Genomic DNA, 16209 nt, shown 5'->3' with positions numbered 1-16209 from the left:
ATCTGTTTTGTTTTCAAATACCCTGAACATACCATTGACCGATTCGGGCTCGCTTTTCATATAGCATTTTAATTCTATAACAGCGCTAGATGCATTAGAAAATAACTAATTGTAAATGTCCAGTATAAAATGAAAATCTTACAAGAGGAGCTTAGAAGGAGTTAACGAAAACCATGTTGTGTTGGAGAGCAGAATGTATTCATAACAGCCAAAACTTTGGTTTGATTACTTTTTCACTGTAAGAACATGGTACGACCCAATAATGGTAAATATTAAATAGTTAACCGACCATAATTAACCTCACTGGAACTCTTAAAGCTCCGCAAACTCTACCAAAGTTCTTTGGAATACCCTAAGATTAAACTTTTTGCATATTTTTTGTCTCCAAACAACTGTCAATTTTTCCTATTCCACCACAGGACAACAAAGCATTTGAAATTTTGAAACCCAACACTGCGTCCATTTAAATGATAGATAATCGATTTTTTCCTGGAAAAGTCTTAAAGACCAGAGGATTTCCAGGAATTATGTCCCTTGCCTCAGAGTGGATACGAGACGACTGTTTCACGTGGAAGGGAAGGCCTAGTGGCTAGTTGTTACTCCTCAGAACGAAGATATGCCAGCTGAAATGTTACATATGTGCTAGCCTCATTAGAATTTTTTTTTGCATTTTTCAAACTATGCAATTAACGCTGGCAATTTTGAAGCCGGACATTTGCATCCATGGAAATAGAGTCCAGGTAAAATGTGTACACAGTCGTACTCTTTTACAGTCAAATGCTTGCTCCTTGCTTTTCATGCAACTTAGATCCTTATGATTTAAATTAAATCTTTTAAATACTTCGAGCGATCATTTTGCTAGATTCTGGTTCACCTATAGGGTAAAAGAAGTCATTTATATGCTTTAGATATAAACTCCAGAAATTATCAGTGGCAAAACCAGCTCCGGTCATGCACTTGGACAGATTAAATATATAATTTCGGTTTTTGGCACCACAGCAAGTTACCCAATTCAAGTTAAGGTCAGATCAGTTCCCTTGAAAAAATTGTTATCAGCTATTGTGAAATCCCAAAAAAACTCATAGGTGGGCATAAAAATGTTAATAATTTGCAAACAACAATTTTCAGTGAGACATGTTTTAAAGAAGCCTTGGTTTTAGATGCTAAACTTGTTTTTAAATTTTAAATTCAATTTGTTATCAAATATTTTATTTAAAATCTAAAATGTATTCATATTTACTGTTTCAAGAGTTGTTTTGGATTCACCTAATAATCCAAAACAGGAAGGTTGTTTTTAAATAACACTGTCAGATACTAAAGAAAGGTTGTTTTTAAATAACACATTTCAATTTGATTCGCACAACATTATACTGAGCATCTAAATGGCCTTGCTTTGATACATGGCAAGATAAATGTACTTTTGATGATCCTTCCCTAATTCTTTACTTAGAGCTATTGTACTTACAAGTAACAAATAGCTATTCTTACAAATAAATAATTAATGCCTCCTAGTCAATGTTCATTGTTAAAGGAGATTTCTGTATTATGCAATTATGCAAAAGCTTTGCTTCTTTATTCAAAATTTTCTAGGGGATTTGATAGAAACTTTACAATTGATCATCAATGAAATATTGATATAGGAAATTGTCAAGACAAAATGGGTTCCAGTATCAAAGGTGTTTGAACATAGGGTAAAGACAAGGGGCATATCAAATTCTCCTAGGGGCAAATAGAGAGTTCTCCTAGAGCTGAAACAATCCCACTACTCTCATATCACACAACATCAATAGCAAAAATATCACGATAAGATAAAGACTGAAAAGATAAGACACAAAGAGCTCTAATTTCATACCTCATTTTATCTCAAGATTGAATTGCATGGCTCTATTGAGCAACACAATGGGGCATTTGTGTCTCTTTTTTAACAACAAGTTCTAGAGACATTCAGTCTGAATATTTCAGGCTACATATTATGTACATTTGGCATGTTATGGGTAGCTGTCACCAAAACATGGAGTATCTGGAGTTTCCCAATCATCATTAACCAACTGTTATTATAATAAGGAAGTTTGTTTCATTGTTTTTGTTGAAACCATAGCGTTTCTCCCCAATGTAAAAGGCCTAGTTTGTGCAAGTTGTATCAATCTTAGTATAGCAATCTTCATTGAAATTGATTGGCCTAAATTCTAGCAAACATAGTCAACAACAGAAACACTCTGTTCATCACCAATTAATTTTTGTTCCATCAATCTTTAAAAACCATAAAGCTGTTTCATTTCCTCATTTCTCCTCTGCTTTATTTCTTACAGGGTAATGTTTCACAGGGTATATAATATAAAAACACTTTCCTTGCGATCTACCATACTTCCTGGTTAAATTTACATTAAACTTTAGACTTTGGAGAAATTTAAATGTAAAAAGCTTCATCTATTGAAATATTTATTAAATCATATCTTTAATTACAAAATTATTTTCTGGAAAATTTGTTTGTCATGCTATGCATGGCATGCAAGACCTCAACATTTGCCACTGAGAATATTGGTTACACTCATTTGTTTTGCCAACAGGTTGAGTTCAGTATTCAAATACGAAGTCTTTCTATCATAATTCAGAGAAAGAGTGCCAAGTGATGCCATATAATCCTTCTCAATGCAATGCTTGTTAGTATTTAAAATTGTGGCTTCAGATATCTCTTATCTAAGCACATTCACATTGAGGTTTTGAGCAATTTCATTCAGCGATTCCAATGAGAACTTTTCTTTCTTTGATATTTGTTAACCTAAAATGTAAGCATTCATTGTAAAGTCTTTGTTTGTTTTTCTCCTATAAATAATATTCTCTTTTAGAAAATTTTGAGTTTGTTAAGATCTAATGGATTCAGTTGTTTGCAATCAAAGAAAAAATGGTTAACACATGAAGAATCAGAACAATTCTATGCTATTCATAAAGGTAAGTACTTCTACTATATGACGTAGTATTTTTATTATAATGATAAGGAAAATAAAAATCTGATGCTTCAATCATCTGAAGGAAATACAAATATGAGGGCAATTTTCCAGGTAGAAAAAGTATCAAAATCACGGGACCACTGGTTGCAGAAAATGCTTTTCCCCCCAAAAGACCTTTGTAAACAGACCTTGTAGCAATCTGATAGTAACATGTTGTAAGATTTTTACAGACTTCATCAGACACAGGTTCCAGACCTTTTACCCCTCCAAACCCCCTCTTGATGCTCCAGCCTGAAAGAAACGGCTAACAAAATGAAAAGAAAGTTAGAAGCTATGGAACATTGACTGTTTTTATAGCTAGAATATTATTCAGTTATTAGATAGACAGTAAATCATCTTAGCACATAATGATTTATTAGTGTTAGTGTTTAGTTGTTTCTTTAGGTCTATCTCTAAATTAGCAGCTCTCCTGTTTTAAACATTGGCTAGGTAATTTTGTTAAGTACGTCAATAGACAGAAGCAGCTTTTCAGGACTTTTGATCTATTTATGGTCCCTCTTTTATATAAGCACATTTCAATAGCAGAATAACCTTTTTTCAATAATAGTGTCATATCTTTGGTTTTAGAGATTGACAGAAACCCATCTTTTTCAAATATTTCTGTAAAGTTAGTTTTAATATATTTTAATAGAGTTTATTTTAATATATTTTGAATTCCTTTACATATCATGCAAAATTATCAGGGATGGATTTAAGCAGCAATTTTTGGAAGTTGTGACTTGAAACTGATAGAAATACCTATTTTCAAAATTTATAGTTTATCTTGTAAATAAAGAATTTCACACCATTTAGTTACTGCTAACTACAAAAAATGCTTTTTACTGAAATAAAATAAAATGATTAAAGATCACAAAATTTACCCAAAGAAAAACACCCCCACCCTCTGTAAATCCATCCCTGAAAACTGAAATGCTACTTACACAGGATCCGATTCTATTATTTTCCTTATTAGTTGGCCAGGTATTCACATTTGAAATCCTTAACAAGTTCAACTCCTCTTTTTAAGATATCTTTCCTATGACTGTGAAGCAGAAAATTTTTAATCTTGTATTTGTGGTCTCAGTAAGAGAAAGATCCACAGCAAAAAATTGTTTGCTATGAAGGGGTGGTTGGTCAGCAAATTTTCAGGCAAGTAAATGATTTTCTCATCCAATTTTTTTGGAAATGGAACCCAAGCACCCTCTTGAGCAGATAGCTAGCAACAGCCTTGAAACCCTACCAATCTTATTCTTAATTTTACACTAAATTAATTTTGTTTGACTCACTCTTTTAGGAGTAATTTTTAACCTACCATATAATACATGGTTACATTTTGTTTGAGCCGTTCTTGATGTTAATAAATTCTGATTTATTTTATAAATTATATATTCAATATCAATTTCAGGCAAATTCTTCTACAAGAGATTAACAACATTTATGAGTAGGTAGGTGGAATTATTCTACATTAATTGATCAGTCAGGACTTTATAGAGCTTTGATACTCTCATTACTTAAACTTTTGTGTCAGTGATAAAGTTGTTTGTTGCCTGTAAAACAATTTAAGAATTTCCAGTGCATTGGTTATTTGTTCCACATACATTTATTTTTTTGTATTTCTTATTTATTTGTATTTCCTTGTATTTATTTCTTTGTATTTACAGAGCAAACTGAGCGAATTCCTCAGCTTATCACACCAAATTTTGTCCCCATTCCCCCTCCCCTCCCCACCACACAGCTCTCTCATGGACATAAGTTGTTGTGCCAAATAAATGTTTTCATTTCTATTGTTCGTTTTATCTCAGTGGGGAGATGATAGCCTTAATTCTTGAGAGAGAGCATGCTATATCCAAGTGGAGAGAAATGTTGGGTCCAACAAGTCCATACAGGTGAGAATCAATATTTTTTATCAAAATTATATAGCTGAATCTTAATTTCCTAATCTAGAAATCATTTTAGAACGCAATCTTCACATAAACCATCAATGTATAAAAACCGATTGGTGCTTTTTGCATTAAGCCTGTATTCAAGTACCACCAATTTTCTTTATGTTTTTTGCAGCCCTCCCTAAAAGGTTTTTGTGCCTGCAAGCACAAACTGCTTTGCAAATTGTGCCCGCGAGTCTTTTTATATATATATATATATATATTTTTAAAGTGAAAGACAACCACTAAGGGTTGATGAAGCTTCATACATGGGTGCAGAAAATAGATCTTATCAGTAAACTGATTTCTGTCTAGCAAACATTTTGGCTATAAGCCATTTGTAGTAATTGTTTACTGCGGAACAGTGACAGCAATACGGAACAATGACATTCAGTTGCAGTTCTTTTTCATGTGTCACTTTTACTGCTCAAAGGTTTATGTGAAGTATCATGTATATGTTGCTATATCAAAAAGTATAGCAAAAAAGACATCAAAGAAGTTTTTGCCTTATGTCATAAAAGACAATTCTGGCTTTGATTTTTTCATTCATTCCAAAATGTTTGATGCATTTGTGTCCGTAATTTTTTCTGGGCGACGAACAAAATGCCAGTCTGTTTTATCGATTTTCCCAGATTCCTTACAATATTGTTTCATGCTATCATTAATGATACTTTCAGGAGTTTCAATTTTTAGAGGACCATTAACAGCAATCATCATTTTAATCTCGGTCCACTTCTACGAGATCGACCAATTGTTATACATGGAAAACTTTACTCAATGACCAATTCAACTGACATGCTTCCTTGGGCAACACAAACGGAAATCATTTCAATATCTCTGAACATCTTGTTTTGCTGTTAAGAAAATCTTTTTTTCTCTCTTTGTTACAAAAATCATTTTTATGAAGTGTTAAAGCATACTTTCGGAGACGTCTCAAAACTCTCTGAATATGGATCGAAGTTGCAATTTTTATAATCAACGCATTTATTTGCAGTCTGTGACCAATGAATGTCCTTTAAGGGCGTAACTGCAGCACGGACAATTTCACTTTATGTAGGATCGCTTTTTTCTATCAATTCCATCTTTACTATCGATTTTTTACACACGCTTCTGCGTTTTAAGTTGTGCAAAAGGGGTATTAAAAGAGATGTAATGGTAGTTTGTTGTATGTATCTTATTAATATATGTGACAGCATTTAAACTTAATGATCTGTTAGTTAATGTTGACTATGGTTTGATTATCGTGACAGCTTGGTTGAATGATTTTTTATCGGAATTTTGAACATATTTAAGCGTTGTTTCCCATGGATAATCTTTATAACGACAAAAAAGGAGAATTTAAAAATTGAAAAATTTTGATATACACGATAAGAGTGTAGTATGTGTCGAAAAACATTCAGGTGTGTGAAGAGTTTTTAATTGTCTTGTCATATAGTTTACTATCATGTATTTTGATAATCTGATTATTTAATTAAAGGTTTTTAAAAGCAAACACATTCAAGATTACTTCATGCATTTGTTTCAATTTTTATCTTGCAATCAGAGCACGTCAACTACAACCATATTCAATACGAGCGCTGTATGGAATCTCAGACACACGCAACGTAGGACATGGGTCAGGTAAGTCATCTTTGTACTCTGTAAAACCAATTGTACTTTTATTGTTATTGTAAGATACTTTTTTCGTATATAGATTCACCCGTGTAACACAAGTTTTCAGTTGAAATGTTTTTGCAAGGCAAGTCTATCTTTTGAATTTATATAAATCCTGTAGGTTTTTTTTAACAGCCTCGTCAGTTTTAGACGGCCTTTTGGTCCTGTGTATTTTTCATCCGCGTATGCTAAGGCTAGCTTTGCAGTGGTTTGTTCTGGTAAACGAGTGCATGTCTTAACGATTTGAGTTGACGTTTTTCGATGATTTACTCCATGGAGTTTGATTGGTTTGTTGGTAGACATGATCATTTTTCATTATTTTTGGATAAACTATGTCAAAGATGTATGTTCGTAATGATCTCTTATGAAAACTGTATATTTTTCAAGTGATTTTGTTAGTGTCCAGAGTTCTGAGTTGCATAGGAATATGAACGTAACATAGCTGTTAAAGGCTTTTAATTTTTTGTTTATGCTAAGGTTTTTGTTGTTAAAGATGAATCAATGTGTTCGCAGATAGAATGGCGAGACCTTTGCATTTATTGATGTCATTTTTTGTATCCAATACACTACCAAGCAGCTTGCAACTTTTCCATTTACATTCGCATGCATGTTGCAATTTAAAACTTTTTTGAAATTTATGGATTCTCGTCATCGTTTTATTTTGTTCCTGACTATTATATTTTACTTAATTACACATCGCAAGATTCATCCAATCCGACAGACATGTTGATCTTTCTCATTGTATATGCTTCAAATAAATCTTAAATGAAAACTTAAAAATTATTTACTTTTATCTAAATGGTTTTCAAGATAAGGAAATTCTCGACTCATTGCTCTGAAAAAGGGAACTGGCTTTCTCGTTTTTTCAGAGACCCGTCAGGAATCCGTAGTTTTTCATCTTTGAATTGGAGCAATGAATTGAAAATTATCTAAAGCATGTCATATCATTCTCATGTTGTGTTGGCTCATTTCAAGAAATGTATATTTCGCTGAAAGCTGCTTTCGACATTTCGGGAATATATGAGACTGGATCCTTCTATCAGCACCAGTTATACAGGCTAATGCTTTTTGTTGCCTGATATACTGCCAGAAACAAAGATAATTTTTCCATATTTCATATAATTTTTCATTTTTTATAAGTATATCCTACGTACTTTAATTATGTGACTAATTAAATATCCGTTGTCTCCACAGATTGTGACAACACTGCGCGAAAGGAAATTGGATTTTTCTTTTCTGACTTTGACTATGATGGTTGGAAAGTTCAGTATGCTAGACACATTGTGTAGCAAACAACGGGAAATGCCACGTTAGCTTTCGTTCTTTGAGGATGCTTCTTGTGTGTTATGTATGGTTGCTTTCGAACCGAAAAGCTAGCAATTGCACTCTGCATGGAACATTGTTTATATCGTATGTTATTGAAAACCTCAAAGGCTGCTAGACTTCAAATGAATAATTATTTTTAATTTTCAATTTCACTTAATGTAACGTAATTCAATTTCACGGAGTGCTGCCCTTCAGCTGAATCTGATTTAGAAAGGGAGCCCTGTGCTTGAGAAATGTAATTACGATCGTAAATATTTGAAAAGTGAAGTTAAATATAATATTAAGAAGGTAAAAATTTTTAGAAACCGAATACAGAGTAATTATCATAAAAGCACAATGAAAGACAACTGATGGACTCAAAAAATCTTAGTCACTTTAGCTTTAATTCTTGTAGCTATCTCGATAACTCATTAAGAGCTACTGTTGTATATAGAGACGAAATAACTTTAGCCGACAAGTTCCTTGGTGAATGTTGAAGAAAATATGAAACAATGCCTTATGACTTATGAAGAAAATATGAAACAATGTCTTACCCAGAGGCGAAACTTCACTATTTTCATTTGGGGGGTATGTAGTTAGATGCCTGACAAAAGGGCGTGTCATGCTTGATGAAAGGGCGTGTCATGTGTGAACAACATTTTTAGGGCACATCGCCTCAAGGGTTGAAATCACCGGGGACCCCGAGCGAGGGTCATTAAGTATATCCCTTTTAATCCCCAAGCAGTTTCGCCCCTGGCTTTACCCTTAGTCCTTTTAAAAGTTTTCCATGTATAAATATTAGTGAATTATTGCAAGTTTCAAAAGATCATTGGGACATGGATCTTCTAAGAATTTCATATGTCGCCCAAAAAGTATAAGATCAGTTTCAATAGAGTCATATTGTGATTTAGGAGAAAACAGCTCAACACAAGTACATGTGGTAAAAGTTATTTGAAATAGATGCAAAACATTATGTTTGGCGCAGATATGGATTTTTCGTCAGAGCAGAAGAGAATCAGTTTTTTTTACGTCAATAGCTAGAACTATCAAAATTGCATCTGCTCTTTTTGTATTGAAAAATATCGTCTCTTTTCCAAAAATATTACTTTTGGTGAAAGTTGGATCCAGTAATTTCAGACTGACCCCCTTTACGTCTAGGTACCGAGTTATCGATCTTAGACTATGCACTGTTTCTAAAATTTTGCATTTTACTTTCCCCATAGTTGAGTCTGCAAGCAGGCTACCCTTCCAGGAAGCACCCATTCTCTTGGAATAAATTGGAAGTCTTTCACACTTTCATTACTTCTTTGTGCCTCTCATTCCCTCAGTTTATTCAAGCCGTGTCTCTCGTATTTCATGTCAACCTTCTATTTATTTTTCTTTCCTCTGTTGATGTTTGTTTCCTTCTCTCCGAAGGAACCTAAAGATCCTTATAAATATTTCGGTTTATTTTTACTCCCTCGTTGTCATTTTCGATACCCTCCAAATGAGGCTTCCCGCCAAAAGATGGTCGACGCTGTAACTCTGATATTCCTGTTCGTGGGCTCGCTTTTCTTTTGTTTTTTAGTATCGTTTTTCTCGTGTATGTTTCCAGCAACTGTTCGTAAAGAAGACTGAATCATTAGTCATAACTATGAGTGTTTCAGAGTTGTGCTGGAAGTCATTCAGTTGTCCGAAAGCTTTGCTGAATTTGGATATTGTGTTGGCCTGTGGTCAATGCTTTAGGTGGTCAAAGAATGATGATGGAGAATGGAATGGCGTTATTGGGAAACGTGTTTGGTTTCTAAAACAGACTTCTGAGCAGATATTTTACAAAAGCTTTGGTAAACGTACTGATGTTCTACCGTTTCATATAGAAAAAAGAGAAGAACATGACCTTACATCTTCGAAGCAACAAGAAACCTCTGTTGGCCAGGAGGACGTTCTCAACAACGATCTCGAAGAGGCAATTTTGCGGGACTATTTTCAGTTGGACGTTGATCTTGAAAGGCTCTATAAGAGTTGGAGTAAAAACGATGAGGTTTTCAATAGGCTGGCAAATAATTTTGGTGGATTGAGAATGCTGAGGCAAGATCCAGTTGAGAATCTGTTCAGCTTCATCTGCTCTCAAAACAACCACATATCACGAATTTCCACGATGGTCGAAAAGCTCTGTAGTAATTACGGTGATACCATTGGCGAGCTAGAAGGAAAGGCCTACCATTCATTCCCATCATTGGCTGCCTTGTCAAATGAAAATGTTGAACAAAAGTTAAGAGAATTGAGTTTTGGGTATAGAGCAAAGTTTATTTATCAATGTGCAAAGAAAATTTTGGAAACAGGGAAGGAGGGCTGGCTTCATCACTTGAGAGCTGTGGATTACAAAGAAGCCCATAGCGGTTAGAAAACCTGATTTAATTTTTTTTCTTCTCAGAAGGGGGATCTATTTTGATCCCAAAATACAAATTTCTCATTTGGTGTTTGTATTACATGGCACTAGATATATGAGATGGAATGGCAATAATTTTTGGTGGATTTATAGGGATGTTTCCACTCAATTCCACATGAATAAGAAAAATTATTCCAAAATCAGATTTTTCCTTGACACAAGAAACAAAGGCTACTCACAAAAACCATAAAGGAATTTCACTACACTAGCCAAACTGCTAAGAATGGGCATATCCAGTCACTGGTCAGATGTAGCTAATGATACAAAGTTTTTATTTTTTGAAATGAAAAATTGTTTTGGACAAACAGTTGCAATGTTATGAATGTTGTTTGCATTACAAAACTATACCTTGTCAATCTTATTTATTTGCAGCTTTATGTCAGCTTCCAGGTGTTGGGGCAAAGGTTGCAGACTGTGTTTGCCTCATGTCCTTAGATAAAACAGAGGCAGTTCCAGTTGATACACACATGTGGCAAATCGCTCAGAGAGATTACCTGCCACATCTTAAGAAGTATAAAAGTTTGACAGACAAGATTTATGAAGAGATAGGTCTGTTTTTATTGCCTTCTTTTCAATTAAATTAACATTTTATAATAAATTGCTTCTAAGTAGAAATTCATTCTATACAGAGACAGTATTACCCTGGGGGTTACTCCCATTATGGACTAACAGGGGGGTCCAGTCAAGGTCAATGAGGGCAAAAGCTAAAATGTTAAAAAATTACCCTCTAATGGTAGTGTTTTTTGACAATAACCCTGAAATGTTAGCATAAGGACGGAAATTATGTCATTGGTAGCATCCATTTCTTTGTATGGTCCTGGTCCTTCTTTGATAAATTTTTTCGCCCTTGACTGTTGTTGGTCTGGTAAAGATAAAACCTTGTTCATTGTCTATAACAAGTTGCAAGCTTAACTAAGCTGTTGTTTTTTTATTGAAACTTGGCCATTTGGTAGCAATTTGGTAAGACCCTCAAATCCACAAGACCCCCTGTCAGGCCTTAATGGGAGTACCCCCCTGGGAGTATTATCTTCAATTAGCACATTGCCTGTAAAAGTATTTAATATTTATAACTTTTTTAAATTCATTTGAAGTAAATATTTATTATGGTTAGCTTTCCATTAAAAATAAGAGTTTATTACTTTGTTTCTTGATATAAATCAATCTATTGTATACTGTATGAGTCATTCATTAACTTTTTGATGATATGGAACTGCATTGTAGGTGACCACTTCAGAGGCATCTATGGGGAATATGCTGGTTGGGCACATTCAGTAAGTTTTACAGCTACAGCTTATCTTTATTTTTGCATCAAAAAAATTGTTATCGAGTTTCAATGCATTTTTAGCAAAATCAAGCTCAACAGGTGTTTATTGTATTGACAACCTTTACCTGAGACACAGTTCCTTCATTCTCAATATGACTCTTTATAATGAAAACTAGTGAAAATTGAGTTAAGTAGAAAAACCACTTTGAAGCCTGACTGCATTGGCTGTTTGTGTCATCCCATTTCAAGCAAAGATTTGGAGTAATGCGACCATTTTTAGCAGGCATAACTCATCAAGCCTCTATTCCAGGTACTGTTTAGTGCAGATCTTCGTCGATTCAGAGACTTAAAGACGGATGCCCTGAAATCAAAGCCTGGACCAGAAATACAGCAGCAAAAGAAACAGGCAAAGAGGCAAAAGAGAAAGGTTAAAGCTGATGTGATTGTGAATGATTTGCAAAAGCAGCAGGACACATCAAAAGAAGGGATTTCAAATGTAACTCAAAATGTAAGCAGAATATAATTTTATTCTTGGCACTATGCTTCTACTTCAGAAAAGTCACCTTGTAAACAACATGGTAGAAGTTTTCAATAAACTTGAGGTATAGCTAGTAAAGACAGATTTTAGCAGGTTAACTTGCTTGCCTGAAAAACTGCTTGAAGAAGCAAAGATAGTGTCCTTATTGACAATCCGTCATGACCTAGTACTACTTTGGCATAGCCAACTCTGTTGTAGACACAGCTGTGGAGCCCTAGACATTTGATGACATTATATTTGGGAACATTATGATATTATAGTTGGCATTCAAGGGAACATAATCATGGTAATGTCCCTCCTGCCTTATTCAGGGTGAAGTAAGATTTTCCTGAGGAGTAGCCATTTCCAATGAAAATGATATCTTTGCTGCTTACATTCAAGTTTAATGTTTAAGTACTTTGTCTCCTTTTTACCTTGTCTTTTTAGAGATCTCTCAACTTTTATCTTTTTGTATCAGATTCTAAAGAGGAGAAGTCAGCGTATCAGCCAAGATGCAGGAGGGAAACAGAGAAAAATTTAGAACAAGATGCATTTTAACAGAACAATTTACTTTAAGGTTTATGTGCCTTTAGCATCTTAAATAATCAAATTTTATTTAGGTAGGGTGTGTTATACTAACTTCTTTACAAGAGATCATTTTTAAAAAGTCTTGTAGTCAAGTATTAGCTCTAATCAAACCATTAGCATTGATTGAGAAGCATTGGCATTTTATTCATTGGTAAATTGTATAATATTTTATCAATAATGGATTTTACCCTAAAAGGACTCTGGTTACAAAAACATCAAGCGTTTCTGTAAAATTTGAAATGCAATTAAATTGAAAGCTTTGTGTTTCTGTGATTGCTTTCTTGACTGATGTTAGGGCTATAAGATGAATTTGGAAAAATGCATACTTGGATTTCTATTTTAGGACAGTATCGTTTATCAGATGCTGGCCCTAACTACCTATCTTACCCAGCAGTAATATCTTGTTTTCCTTGGGATGTCTAGCTGGGAAGTATTGTGTGGACCATCATGGGATGCAGACTGGTACCATTTCTAAAATGTGTGCTCCAACCACCTACCTACAGGCTTACCTAACCCATTACTACCTCTTTTTCTCTTTGAAATGCCCTTGGTCGTTGAACACAGACCGGCATCGTCAATATAATGTGGACCTAAGCCACATTTAGCCAACCTGGGATATATCCTTGGCATACCTTTTCTAAAAGTACTGTGTAAACTGTCATGGGACTCAGACTGGCACCATACTTGATGATGTGGGCCCAAACTACCTATCTAACCTAGGACATATTATTTGTCTCCTTGGCGCATCTGTCTGAAAAGTACCAAGCAAACCGTCATTGGGCTCAAACTGCCACCACAAGTAGATGTGGGCCCTAACAACATATCTAACCTAGAAAAATATTCTTTTTCTTTTTGGCATACCTGTCTGAGAAGGACTGTGCAAACTGTCACTGGACTCAGAGCAGGGCCCAGGCCACAAATTTCAAGGCGGAGGGGCTAAGTTCCATAAATCAAAATTGAATTCAGTACTTCACAACAGGACCTCTCTGGAAATAATTTTGCTCACCGAAAAAGTGGGGGGGGGGGCCTTGCCCCTCCAGCCCCCTGGTGGCTTTGGCCCTGGAGTGGCACCACAAGTAGGATGTTGGCTGTAACTACCTACTTGGACATCCCCTTTGGCTCCTCGACATACCTATAGGAGAAGTACTGTGTAAACTGTCTTGGGACTCGGAGTGGCACCACAAGTGGATGTGGGACCTATCTAACTACCTATCTTACCTGGGGCATATCTCTTTGTCTCTTCAGGGTCCTGTCTGAGAAATGTTGTGTGTGACGTTGTGGGATGGAGATCACTTATATTTAACCTGCGTTTTGTTAACCTGCATGACCTGCATTTTACATCTGCAATTAACTTAACATAATCGCACACAGCAATAATATCCATGCGCAGATGATATCAGCTAACCATAATTTGAATGAAGAAAATCGTTATGTGAAGTCCAATTTCAGATCTACATGTAATTTCAATTTTTATAATGCAAGACACCTGTGGGATGTCACTGCAAAAATTCGAATGGAATGCCCTTTTTTCTGGGAACCGCAATTTTTTATAATGGGAGCTTCTTTCATGAACATGAACCAGATTTAACAAAATGGAAGAAAGTAAATTTAAGGTAAACCCTATTTAAAACTCGACGTTGCTAAAACAAGGAACAAGCGGAACAACCCAGTAACAAGCGGAACAACCCAGTAACAACCCAGTAACAAGCGGAACAACCAAGGAACAAGCAGAACAACCCAGAAACAAGCGGAAATGTGAATTAATTGTTTAGTAAATACCACCTCACATGGGGGCGTTTATAATCCAACTCTCTGAAGTTCGTGTGGGCTAGAACTATCAAGAGGCCGTCAATCATGTCTTCGTCTGTTTCGGAGGCTTTGTGATTTTGCCAACGGACAGAGAGAATCTATCGACCACGGATCGGGACGAAAAATAAATAGTAAAGCATGCCTATACATTCGATCACAACAGACACACTGTTGCAAATAGATGTGCATGCCATAGTGTAAATCTGTACATGTAGCCCTGTTGCAATCACATTTTTCAGGCCCGTCGGAGCCGGGGGGCTGGGGGGGGTATCTGAAGCCCCACCAATAATTGTCTTACTGTAGTATGTTTCCTTTATAACAATGTACTACATGGGAAGGAATACAATGGGCAACCTCTTACAACTTATAATTTGGATTAAAGAAGAGGTTAACTTTCCGCCTCAGTAAAAATGATTCTAGGCAAACCTATCGATCCTAGGCAAATGATTCAGTTTCCTGGTTCCTGGATTTTCCGACTTTTATCCCAAGACAGGGCCTGATTTTTCTTGTAGGCACATCAATGTCATTTTTCTCCCCAGGCGATTGAATGGCGCAATATCGTGAAATTTTGATGGCAGGGTGACAAACACGCAACCAATGTTTGGCGTTTCCATCATCATCATAAAAAAATTAATTTATCTAAATAAACTTAGTTGAAGAGCCATAATACACTCTAAATACAATAATATCTAAGTACACAAAATATAACGACATCAGAACTGAAATAAATAAATATTTTGACATATCCAGATATTCTTATTTTTATTTAGCTTTAAATTCTTTCCTATAAAACATAGCAAGTAGATAAACATATAAAATTTCCAGAAGACCAGAGGTTTTCCGGCAAAATAGGAGTCTAGCTCGAGGGGCAAATCACTCCAAGAAAATCTTGTACACCTTTTATGAAAATCCTATTGTTTTATCTGAAAATCCCTAGAAATCCTTAAGTTTTGGTAAAATCTTGTACGCAATTTTCAAGAGTGAATTGCCCCTCGGTCTAGCTCTACAGGGTTTTGTTGCCCCCCTCTGATTCCCTCTATCTTAGCCACTGCCGCCAGAGCAGTTTACCCAGCATATCTATTTTAGCAACCAAAATAGCCCCCAGAGCAGCCACCATTTTCAAAAATTTCTTGGGGAGCATTCCCCATACCCCTTTAGGCATGCCTTACTATTTATTTTTCGTCCCGATCCGGGGTCGATAGATAGTCTCTGTCCGTTGGCAAAATCACAAAGCCTCCGAAACAGACGAAGACATGATTGACGGCCTCTTGATAGTTCTAGCCCACACGAACTTCAGAGAGTTGGATTATAAACGCCCTCATGTGTTTTTTACTAAACAATTAATTCACATTTCCGCTTGTTACTGGGTTGTTGTTCTGCTTGTTCCTGGGTTGTTCCGCTTGTTACTGGGTTGTTACTGGGTTGTTCCGCTTGTTACTAGGTTGTTCCGCTTGTTCCTCGTTTTAGCAACGTCTATTTAAAACTCCACTTATTTCCTCTCCTTTTAATACTCTTGTGGGTAAAGTCAAGCAATCACGTTAGCAGCACTCATTGTAGAAATAGGACATGGGGTCAAATAGGTGAATCGTGATCAAATAGGTAAATTTGTTTATGACTATAAAAAACCTCCCTCACATTGCTATGTTTTGACAAAGTTAGAACATAAGACTGACTGGGCACAAAAATCTCAGCTTGCCGCAGGCAGGGGAAGGGAATAAAATGCATTGTAATTTAAT

At 35.5% G+C, this 16209-nt stretch overlaps 2 protein-coding genes across 3 annotated transcripts; both read left to right on the top strand.

Moving 5' to 3' along the window:
* Positions 1-74: 74 nt before the first annotated feature.
* On the top strand, positions 75-8061 carry LOC135681130 (nucleoside diphosphate kinase 6, mitochondrial). Its single transcript, XM_065195437.2, has 6 exons — positions 75-740; positions 2847-2949; positions 4393-4432; positions 4790-4873; positions 6453-6529; positions 7757-8061. Exons 1-6 carry the CDS (start codon positions 681-683, stop codon positions 7849-7851), a joined length of 459 nt encoding a protein of 152 aa, XP_065051509.1. The 5' UTR covers positions 75-680; the 3' UTR covers positions 7852-8061.
* A 152-nt stretch (positions 8062-8213) lies between these two features.
* Positions 8214-14231, top strand: LOC135681124 (N-glycosylase/DNA lyase). 2 transcript variants are annotated; one of them, XM_065195425.2, is made up of 5 exons: positions 8214-10245; positions 10668-10844; positions 11517-11566; positions 11870-12067; positions 12524-14231. In XM_065195425.2, the coding sequence occupies exons 1-5, from the start codon at positions 9501-9503 to the stop codon at positions 12632-12634; spliced, it is 1281 nt and encodes a 426-aa protein (XP_065051497.2). In that variant the 5' UTR covers positions 8214-9500; the 3' UTR covers positions 12635-14231. The 2 variants fall into 2 exon arrangements, with proteins under 2 accessions (XP_065051497.2, XP_065051498.2); XM_065195426.2 differs by having other exon boundaries at positions 12555-14225.
* The last annotated feature ends 1978 nt before the right edge of the window (positions 14232-16209 follow it).

Source organism: Rhopilema esculentum, chromosome 12, assembly GCF_057945365.1.
Source record: "Rhopilema esculentum isolate cy_ngs chromosome 12, ASM5794536v1, whole genome shotgun sequence".
Taxonomy (NCBI): domain Eukaryota; kingdom Metazoa; phylum Cnidaria; class Scyphozoa; order Rhizostomeae; family Rhizostomatidae; genus Rhopilema; species Rhopilema esculentum.
The sequence above is the reverse complement of the archived record's forward strand: the minus strand, read 5'-3'. Positions and strand labels throughout refer to the sequence as shown.

What these genes read in the sequence shown, in the direction of transcription:
- LOC135681130 (XM_065195437.2), top strand. Translation starts at nt 681, where the DNA reads ATGCAATTAACGCTGGCAATTTTGAAGCCGGACATTTGCATCCATGGA. An exon ending in TCCATGGAAATAGAGTCCAG is followed by an intron (nt 741 to 2,846) that starts GTAAAATGTGTA and finishes ATTCTCTTTTAG; the next exon opens with AAAATTTTGAGTTTGTTAAG. An exon ending in GGTCCAACAAGTCCATACAG is followed by an intron (nt 4,874 to 6,452) that starts GTGAGAATCAAT and finishes TCTTGCAATCAG; the next exon opens with AGCACGTCAACTACAACCAT.
- LOC135681124 (XM_065195425.2), top strand. Translation starts at nt 9,501, where the DNA reads ATGAGTGTTTCAGAGTTGTGCTGGAAGTCATTCAGTTGTCCGAAAGCT. An exon ending in ATGCTGGTTGGGCACATTCA is followed by an intron (nt 11,567 to 11,869) that starts GTAAGTTTTACA and finishes CCTCTATTCCAG; the next exon opens with GTACTGTTTAGTGCAGATCT. An exon ending in TTTCAAATGTAACTCAAAAT is followed by an intron (nt 12,068 to 12,523) that starts GTAAGCAGAATA and finishes TTGTCTTTTTAG; the next exon opens with AGATCTCTCAACTTTTATCT.